The sequence below is a fragment of the Numida meleagris genome, chromosome 10 (genome assembly GCF_002078875.1).
Source record: "Numida meleagris isolate 19003 breed g44 Domestic line chromosome 10, NumMel1.0, whole genome shotgun sequence".
Lineage (NCBI taxonomy): Eukaryota > Metazoa > Chordata > Aves > Galliformes > Numididae > Numida > Numida meleagris.
This window is the reverse complement of record NC_034418.1, coordinates 4,797,044-4,808,067: the sequence shown is the minus strand read 5'-3', so window position 1 is coordinate 4,808,067 and position 11,024 is coordinate 4,797,044. Positions and strand designations below refer to the sequence as shown.

Sequence of the window (11,024 nt, the reverse complement as noted above, 5' to 3'; positions counted from 1 at the left end):
TTGCAGGCTGTCAAGCATGGGTCCTACACCTGAAATGTAGAGAAGCAATTCCTTCTTGTGCTGTAGTACATTCTGGCTAACACAATGGTCCTTCAACTCATTATGCCAATTATCAACTTTATAACAAATTCTTGAAAACTAACAGCAGAGAGGTACATGATGCCAATGGACATGGGCTTCCAAGTCTGTTCCCAAATTAAAATTCTGTGTTTATAAAGCCTGAGTGCTTTTTTATAAGAGATCTGTTTACACACGGTATAGCTTTGCGCCGTACATTAACAACCGTGTTTATCTTCCTGAATCCACCAATAGTAAGCCCTTAAACATTTGCCAACTGCCTTAGGGAACTGAATAACAGCATAACATTGTTCGCTGTGCAACACTGACAACATGTGTCATCATTCATACAGAATACGCCTGCACATAATGCAGAACATCGGCAAACGCTTGGCTGGACCACAATACCAAGAAATCACGCATATCTTCGGAGAGGTCAGTTAAAACTGATACATGACACAAAGCTACATTATTATGCTTTGGCATTATTATGTTTTTAGGAGGAAGTTTTTCACACAGAGGGTGGTGACGCACTGGAACAGGTTGCCCAGGGAGGTTGTGGATGCCCTGTCCTTGGAGGTATTCAAGGCCAGGCTGGACGTGGCTCTGGGCAGCCTGGTCTAGTGGTTGGCAACCCTGCACTTAGCAGGGGGGTTGAAACTCGATGATCCTTGAGGTCCTTTTCAATCCAGGCCATTCAATGATTCTACGATTCTATGATATGACAGACAACATTTTGCAACTGAAACGCAGAACTGAACCTACCATGTGCAATCCATTGCTGTGGATGACGCCATCTTGCTCCATGAGATTTCGTGATATAGTAATAGAGGGGAGATCCAAGCTCTGAGGAGGAAACTGGGGTGTAAATTCATTTCCTTGTGCTGGCAGCTGGTCTCCAAGGCCCTGAAAGGGCAGCAGGATGTCTGCCATCCCCAGTGCAGGGTCTGACTCGGGCGGGGGTGTGATAGGTGGGATTTCGAACTCCTCATCCCCCAGGCTTGGCGTGTGGAACGTCTGCTAGAAAAGGAGAGGACAAGGCAAACCACATTAGAGACGTCGTTCTCAGCAGCCACCTTTGACCAGTCATTCAAGTCTTGTTTTGTTCTCAAATGCAAACTCTATACATAAAAAAATAAATAAAGTTTCATATACTAAAGGGGTTTGTGGATCATTCCGATTAAGGATTTAAGTCTAATTATCATATGGCTTTAATAGAGTATCAGTATTAACAGTTTTTTAATGCGTGCTTAATTAGCAACATCTGTCTTTGTTGTTAGTCTGAGTATCAGCTACACTGGATTTGGCTGTATAACAAATTGCCACTTTATTGATATGTTAGTGAAATAGCACAAACAGCTTATATTGCTCTCATGCTTCATAAAATACCGACAATTCTGTAGCACACACACAACATTAATTCAGAACCGACCATGCCACATCTTTTGTCTCCTTTTTACCTTCTTCATAAACATGAAATATAATAATTCTGGTCCTTATTTCTTTTCCATCCCAAAAGTGCAATTCATCCTTCTACACACCAGTGTTATAATTTGGAAGAGAGAAATGTACAAAACAGCGCGGGTGATTACTGCAGCTTTGTAAAGCCAGCCAGCTTTGTTTAAACAGTAGGTTTGTTGCAAACCAAACACCTGTTAGGATGCCTTTAGCAAAACATTTACTGCCAGTTATCTTCAGTGTCTGTGCATGTTCGTACACGTGCATGTGTACATCGTAGACGATCTTTATTCAAGCAGAGCCTTTATCTAGCTCCAACATTGCTGACTTTTATTTGGGAAACAAATGAGCTATGCTTATTCAAATTTCTTGTGAGTTAAATGAACTTTCATATATTATTTCAGGTCCACTGCTACTTAATAATAGAAATCCAGTACTTGAAATTAGGCCATTTTAAATGGACCCAAATCAGGACTGTCTTGATCAAATTGGGCAGTTGGCAATCCTAAAATAGGCACTCTGTCTTGTTCTGGACATGCAACGCTGCTCTGGGATTTGTTTGTTTGTATTAGTTCAGGATTCTAGATGAGAGGGGGGAAATTGTTTTATGTATTATTTACATTGTTTGAAAGAGTGACTTAATGCCAGTTAATTTAAAAATGATATGTTCAGTGAAAGATCTCATTAACTGCCGCAAATTGTCATCCTTCAAACTGTTAATGATGATATAAATTAATAACCGCTTGAGAGAAGATGGAAACCGAAACACAAGAAAAACCTTTGCTTGCATATAGAACCTGTCAGCTGTCATTATTGGTCTCGCACCAGAAATGATGAGGTCCCAGACTGCTGCGGTCTGCAGTACCATCAGCCTGCTGAGATGCGAGCGCAATGCTGTAACTTAATTCTGGACGTGAAGGCTGGGCCTGGAGGTTTGACTCTGCCGTATCACAAAAGGTGTAATTTTTTCTCCCTGTATATCCCTTAGTCCACAAACACAAAGGACGGATTGGCCACAAGAAGTGGTTGGCTAATGAACATAACCCTATGGCTGCATTTGCAGTTATTTTGGCACTAATGTGGTCTAGTAACAGATGCAACTGTAATTTGTGACTCATTTGCTACCCCATTACTGCTTAATGAAATCTAACATATCACATTAACAATACGGATAAACACTCATTCTTGATATGTGGCATTTGGCTGTTTTCATTACCACTGTAATTAACACTTGAAATATTATTTCAATAAATATTTAAGGTGCTTTAAAATGGGTGGTGGTAATCATGACATAGAGACAGAAAACATAAAGCAAATGTGAAGCTTCTTAGCCTGAATGTGCTCTAGGATTACGCTCTTAAGGCATTATTTACAGGAATGAAATGAGCTTCTAGCTTAGCGGTGCTCGTGCCCAAAATGCTAGCAAGAAATCTACAGTCGTGTTAATGTAAAAACACTATAATTAAATCCATTGTAATACAGTAATTGCAAAGTTAGGTTCATGCTTTAATGCGAGTGCTAACACTTAATGATATCTTCATTCCTTGTTCAAGCAAAAGGGTTCAGTGAAATCAGTATTATAGTGCGTTTGAACCTCTCTTTACTTGTCGTATTTATGAGATAGTAGTAATTATAAGAATTGGATCTACTTTCCTCATCTAGTAGAATAAATCTAGGACATCTGTAGGACATCTCTGTAAATATATAACACAGCTAGACAATAATACTCTATTTTACTTAGAGAAACAATGTTGATCTTAATAGTCACAGCCTACTATAAATGGGAAAGTAAATTGATGAATACCATAATAATTTTTAAATGTAAATTTAATTCACACAGTATAACTTCTCCAAGTGTGTATGTATCTTTTTAAAAAACATATCAAGGACCTAAGAATGAAGATGAAACAGATGCAATTTAAGAAGAAAGAAAGCCCCTTAGTGAAGAAGTCTTAAATCCAAATCACAGGGCTATTCAGACGGCAGAAGGGCTGTGAATAGTACGCACTCCAGGATTTCAGAAAGGTGCTGTTACGCCCAAAACATTGTCTAATGTTTGTGAGATCCATCTTACCAATCACTTTTTTTTTAAGATATTAACTTTTCAAATATTTATATCTTACACACTTTATAAAAACACACACAGACACAAAAACTGTGTGCATGGTTAAATGCCATCTGTACTGAAATGTTCAAAACATTTGTTCCTTTTGATAAAAATGCAAATCTGGAGAACTGTTGTATCAACATATAACAGCCAATGTCTGACACGGTGAATTATCACAGCTGGAATTAAATTGTCTCTGAACAGCTGCTGGCAGCAGAGCTTTCATCAATGTTTGATTCAAATGTAGGAAAGAAATTCTACAGAAAGAAACATCATGTTGTCATTACAGATGGGGTTTGTGTTCATTATCACAAATAACACTGGAGCTAGTGCCAAACAATATTCCCTTATCTAAGCAGTCTTGTTGGGTAAAAAGAGATGGTGACCATTGTATAAGTGATTCATAAAATAAGACTCTTAATTCCAACCTTCCTAATTATTGTTACACTTTTCTACTTATTTTCTCTGAGATCACTTTTTTTTTAATATTCCAAGAACACCTGTGACTGAATTACGACTTACAACATGTGAAGTCATGACTGCCCAGGTCTTAAACTTTTCTTGGAAGATCTGGAAGATCATTTATGGGATACACTTGATAGAAACACCTTTACATTGTCACATGGACTATGAGGCAGTGCCTCTTGTACTTTCCATCCTTTCACCATCCTTGGACTAAAAGGTGTTGATTTTTAGCAACAAGCAAAAGGTGTTTCTGTCTGGAGCTGGGGTCAATATTAGCATGTTGATGGACTATTAGCTGGCTGGAAGGGGCCCCCCTGTAACAAGAAATGTACACAGGCCATAGCTGCCGTGCCTTCCTCCCATCTCCCATCCCAAAACCAGTGAGTGCACCCCTCAGCTCCCAGCCCAGGCAGCCCAGATCGGGTTTGTTCCCAGCCCTGTTCCCTCGTGCAGCACACATCCTTCAGGAACAAAGCTAGGTTTGTTCTTCTAACTTAGCTGACTATTAAGAACCCAAATTAAAATATTTTTATCTATAGCAGAAATTAGCATATTAGCTAGGATTGCCTGTTTCTTAGCTTGTTTATTTTATTCTTTATTCTTAGCTTGTTTCCTTCTGTTTATGATTTTTTTCTTACATAAAGCAGATTTGTTTCTATTGACATGCTATGTAAGTAACAGCCTTATGGACAGCTAAATTGACTAGTAATGGAGAGCTGTCAGGTTATTTTCTTTCTCATTAAAGTCTTTATTTTGTGCTCCATAAAACACACAGAAATTCAGCCCTTCACTCTTCACCCATTCGAAGTCTGTTAAATTATCTAAGCAAACAGTAGAATATAAGCATAGATAAAAAAAAGAAGAAAAGAAAAACATCTACCTCATTTGCAGCAAGAAATGCATTATTTGCCTCTGCCATGTTCATGTAGTTGTTATTGTTTCCAAACTGAAAGAAAAATAAATATTTGGATTTTAATGTATGCCACCATAAACTTTCATTTTCCAGCATGGAAAAAGTTTTAAAAAACAAAAACACAAGACAAACAGATTAGATGTAATTTTGTAGGTGTCCTTTGAAGTCAGAATCAGATTCCATTTAACAGCGTTATGATTATTACATACTCTGCATCCCCAGGCCTGTACGCTGAAGATCTCCAAGCGCATTTCGTTGACTTGCTGTGTAGCAAGGCCACCCCACAGACCTACAGACACCTTTGGAAATCAACTGTCCATTACTAATGGACTACTTCCCTGAAAAAAAAGCATTTTAAAACTACTACGTTTTTCCTGATGCACATAGTTACACTTCTGCAGATTATCCTGATCTTGAGGATAGCTGTAGCTAGAAGTAGCTGCTGTATTAAAAGAGATGAAGGTAAGAAGGGGAAGAAAGAGCATCTGCAATGTTGCTTTTAAAATCCCATTCTTTTTACAAAATTAAAAAGCCAAACAATCCCCCTTTGTCCATCACCCATTCCAATTGAGCTCCCACTCCCAGCGAACTTGAAGGCCAGGAGACTTTGCCCATCAGAGGAACTGCATTGTGCTGAGACTCCGAGATGTGCCCGAGGCAGAGGTGCCGAGTGCCTCCCAGAGCAGAAGAACCTGTCCTGAAAGGAAAGCCACTTTGCTCCAGCCCAATTCACTACTGCAAATTTTTTAGTGGGGAAATGCTTCAGGCTGTGACTCTCTGCAGCTCCTGCAGCATCCAGGGGCAGAGGTGGACCATAGAGTGACTCTTTCAAGAGCATTTCTTTCCCAGAAAATTCCAAAATCCATTTCTCAAGGTAAGACCAAAAGTCAAATGAACAAAAAAAAAAAAAAAAAAAAAAAAAAAAAAAAGAAGATGAGGAAACTGTAAGGAAACAGAGGATGAAAAAGGTGTTCAGAAAGAGAAGATGGAGACAAAGAACTGGAGCCTCATGCACCTGGTGAAAATATTGGGTCCTGGTCAACAAAACAGATCGAGATATATGATATTCCTTACTTCGTATTACTTAAAATACTGAATCTTTGAACTTGTATCACATTAAGAAACAGAGATGTTTACACATCATGTAAGCAGCTTCATAGCTACTTAAACTCTGCTTTCCTCAGCTATACATGTGCTCAAATAATGTCATCCACTTTTAAATCTCAGACATCACTGGGGAGGTAATCCAAAAAAAGTACGATCAAATAAAATTGTACATTCAAGTTACTGTTTTGGCACAGGAAGATGTGCATGTGGATTTGGGGCACCAAGTAATAGTACTTCAGCTCAACACCAAGATCGACAAGATAAACAGATTTTTTTCATGTCAGTTAGAGACAAACTAAGAAGGTTTTATGTGAAAAAGCCTCAAATGGTCCCAATAGAGCTGTTGTTTCTACAGCAAAATAATAACAACAATAATATATATATATCATATATATATCAATATATATATATATATTTTCAAACTGTACCTAAATGCAAAGATAAAACAGACTCACATAGCTACAACATTGGATAAATAAATGGGAACAAACCCAATCCTATTTTCATGAGCTTAGAGTCCCAGGGCCTCCAGAGCCTCAAATGAGAACGCAGCTGATTTTTATCTTTACAGTTTTACATTAGTTGGCATGCATTCTTCACATCACAGCTACCGCTAGTTTGAATGCCAAGTATTATTTTTCCTTTTTGTTTTATAAAAATAACACATAGGAGAAAGTGACGACACACTATTCCATTTAAGACTGTGAAAGCAAATGATATAATGAGGACTGTCAAAGCTAGAAGCTGCAGCTACGTGGCCCTGGATTCCTTCTCTTATGAGGATACAATATTTAGAACTCTATGGCGTATCATTCAGGCACTGATGTCAGAACCTGACACATTTAAGCTTTTGTTAATATGGATAAAACAGCACTGAAATTTATTTTTTTTCTCTCTGAATTAGAAATCCATTTAAGGCACACAACAATTATCAGTGAGTATTTCTAAGATTAACATTCCTTATTATCTAATGGTACCTATAACAACAAAAGAAAATAAAATGGTTATTATCTTAAGGACCTAAACAATTCAAAAAACAAATTAAGCTTGGAGTGAAATAAGAACTGGGTTAGAAATCCTCTTCTGAACAGTTAGTCTGCGAATGTAATTACTGAAGAAACTACAGCTAATCAGCTGTGAATTGTATCCATTAATTAGTATTTGCCCTGGAGAAATGAGAAAAATCAGTAACAATGTTAACACTGCAATGCACTGATGAGTACTGAAACATAGGGCCCTCAGCGTTTAGTCAAGCAGGTGGCTCCAATGGTCCAAGTAATTTGAAAAGCTCTCACCTGAAGTGCAGAGCTGGAATTACAAAGCACTTCTTGCATATCTTTGTATCTATATAAGGCTATAATTAATGGCTTTTAATTTAGAAACGCTTTGTGATCAGCGGGGAACAGTTATAAATCATTCTAAATAGAACAAGGGGTTCTTGTCTATTTTAGTAAAATAATTTGGGAAAGATGTTTTCTGTAAAATGACTCTTGTTACAATCAACACTTTTCTCCATTAGTTTTCGAAGGATCACTTGCCCAGACCCCTTGTAAACATGATAGAGCATTCCTCCACTTGACAGCAGGCATTCAAATTAAAGGGCCAGATCTAGTAATTGTGTCTGCCCAGGTACAGTCCTGTGGGGTCCCACCTCCTGTATTTCCCTGGGTCAGACCAAGATTGAGATGCAGCATGTAGTTCAGCTATATTTTTGTTTCATGCTGGCTTTGTGATGTTTTGCAAATGAGTTAGCCACAGCAATGAGTAAGGTTTTACAAAAACTTTTTGCATCTAAATATCACAGAGCATTCAACTCTGTAACTACAAAAGAATAGGAACTTTCCAGCTTCCTTTGTCAACATCAGCACATTTTTACAAAAATAATTTTGGCGTTTCAAGCAACATCTGCAATGTCAATCAAAGCAGAGGAAAAGCAGACTACAAGTGTTTCCTTTGATTCTAGGAATTCAACAAACTCCATCTTAAGTTTCAAGAAACATTAAGCACAAGTGTCATATCTTATTGCCACAGCAAATCAGTGGAAGCCATCCACACACATATGCTGATTTTACAGAACGGACTGCAAACAAACAAAACCTCTTCTGAACTTGCTGTGAAACACAGCTTTCATTCTTCATGCAAATTATCGCATGGAAAGTATGACAGTTCAGTTCTCTACTCTTCTGTTACAAGGGCCCTTGAAGTGGCCCTGCTGAACTCCATAAGCACTGAGAAGAATGCTGTTAGGAGGCTGGGTGTTTGCTTACTAACACCTTGTATAAAGAATGTCAAGAAAACTGATTGTTTCTAAAATAGTTCACTGATGCTCTTCTCTTAGCCTTGACTACTCAACCCAAAGCCCAACTTGTAGGGTTAACACTCTTTTGTAGGAACGGTGTGTATGTGTAATGACAAGATAATTCATATCCTCTATCTTTCCCCAACATATACCCTAAGGAAGATCAAATCTGCTCCTGCCTAGGCTTTAAAAACTCTGTCATTGCACCACTTCTGCAAACTACACATTTTCAAAAACCAAAACTAGGCCAGACATTACAGTAACTGTGAACCAAAGGATTATCCACCTGTAATCAGAACATGATGCTGCTTGAGTTTCCAAACTACCTTCTGTAGCTAACAGAGCTTAAAAATTGTTGGGTTCTGAAAGCACCAAAACTAACAAATTCACATGAATCAAGGAACCGATGTTTTAAGAAAGAAGTATGATATGGTTGGCTTCATTAAATAAATCTTGGCAGCTGGGGATACAAATACAAATAGCCACAGAGGTTGAATTTCTAAAAAAAAAAAAAAAAACACTAAAAAATCAGAAAAATCCCAAAGGGTTAAATATGGGCCACTCTCTGAGTTCTTTTGAAACACTGATGCGTGAAAAACTGCAGCAAGAAATAAGCAGAATAAAAGTTTACACCATGAAAACATAATAACATAATACACAGACAAAGAACAAAGACTGAAACAAATTGTTATTAGTTATGAAGTTGTTCTGGACACAACTCAATTTTGAACCTACAAATTTAACGGAAACTTTACTACTGATTTTAATTGAAGTATTTTATTAAAACTCTGTAGATTTCTATCTTTAAATCAACCTAATTGTGATGCAACTCTAATCTGAAAAACATTAGATCTCATATCCACTATTCATTGGCAAAACAAGGGTAACTGGGTAACTGGAGACATACTTAAGGAACGTAAAATTAGGCATACAGCTACCCAGATTTTTCTCTGAGCATCTCAATGGAACAAACAAGAATTTTTATAAAACTGGTATTTTATGATAAAGAGTAAATTTAGATTCATCAGGCAAGTGCATTAGGTTTTCTAAATAACTCCTTTAATAATAAAGCTGTTAATTTAACAATGCAAGAAGAAAAGATACCACTGGATAGATTATTGTCGCAGCACAGAATAAAAGTAAGACCATGGAATGTGAATATATGTTCCAAATGGAAAAATAAAACAAACAAAACATATACAAAATGAAACACATTTTGTCACAGAACATACCAAGAAATTGATAAGATACTTGGCGTAAAGAGAATGATTGCGATTCTGTACTCAAAGATTACATATCATAAATCTGAGAATAAATAAAAGATTTATTGGACATGACTAGAGAATTCTCCTCTCCCTCCTCATGACTCTAAGAATCCTTTCACAATTATTAGTTAATGTTTTTTCAGAACATACATTCTGAAGTTTCTCAGCTTAGTATCTTCAGACAGGAATTCTGACTGGATTGATGCTGAACTCCTGCCGGCAGAACTAGTGCTAAGTTAGTTATGTCAGAGCATTACAATTGTACTTGTGTATGTATTTTAGATAGTTACATACCCACCAAATTCTATCATTTCTAATGTCAATTTACTGCTTATGGAAAACAGCATCCTCAGCTGATCACAGTTCCAGTAGTTCTGCAATAAGATTAGAAACCACATATTTTTTTAAATAAGGACATTCATAAAATTCTTCTTCTATAAGTGAACATGCTCATATGCTTTATATAGAACAATATCCACTTGCACAAGCATACATTATGGCAAGGATCTCAGTTCTATCTTCATATCTGGCAAAATAATTCCTCTGAGGTTGCACTATCCTTATGAGTAAAAGGAAAGATAGCGATCCCAAAAGATGTAATTACAGACCAAAACTAAATTACTTTGCAGGTCTAAGTACTGTATCTTAATAATTTCACTGGAGAACATCTTCACTGCATTTGGGCAGATTTGATTTTGCTGCCCGACCAATAATTACAGCTCTGGCAAATACAATGCCTGATAAGGACATCAATTAAGAATGAGCATTGTGTTATTTAAAAAAAAAAAAAAAATCATCATGTTCACAGCCTGCCTGATTGAATGAAATGCCAAATTAAATTAATGGAGATTGCTAAGTCTAGCTGGCTGGTGGGGAACCATGCAGAAAGTGGGACAGCATAGACAATAAACTGTCTGTAATTAAAAGATGAGAAGCTGGACTAATGCTACTTCAGCCTGATTACTCCAAACAAAACAACATACACTAAAATTACTCTGGTAACAGGAGTAGATGGGGCAGGAATAGGTTTGGGAGAGGGTTATTATTATTATTATTATTTCAGTAGCATCTAGAAACAACAGTGTATCATCAGATGTATTGCATTAAATATTGTTTCTTCTCATCAGGAAACAAAATTTATTTTCTTAGTGAAAGTAAAAATAACATTTCTATTCTAGACAGATATCCAGCTAGTCTCTGTAGAGGCTTTACTTTTAAGTAAGATGTGTTCATAGCAGGAGCAGAGTGTTCTTCTCTGGAAGAGCAACTACTTCGTGACAGTTTCAATACTTCAGAAGCAGTAGGTGGCATTCATATTATTTTATAAAATACAAGCATCCATTTTATTTTTGC

At 37.0% G+C, this 11,024-nt stretch overlaps 1 protein-coding gene across 4 annotated transcripts in view; it reads right to left on the bottom strand.

The window, feature by feature from the left end:
- The window catches only part of TOX3 (TOX high mobility group box family member 3), a 76,213-nt gene that overhangs the window by 19,499 nt on the left and 45,690 nt on the right, over positions 1 to 11,024 (bottom strand). For 2 of the 4 annotated variants that reach the window (XM_021408889.1, XM_021408887.1), the window contains exons 2-3: positions 4,968 to 5,033; positions 823 to 1,077 (exon numbers count right to left, since the gene is read on the bottom strand). In XM_021408889.1, coding sequence (XP_021264564.1) covers positions 823 to 1,077; positions 4,968 to 5,012 — 300 coding nt within the window. In that variant the 5' untranslated portion in view covers positions 5,013 to 5,033. The remainder of the gene's footprint in view (positions 1 to 822; positions 1,078 to 4,967; positions 5,034 to 11,024) is intronic. The other 2 variants (XM_021408890.1, XM_021408888.1) reach the window with 1 other exon arrangement.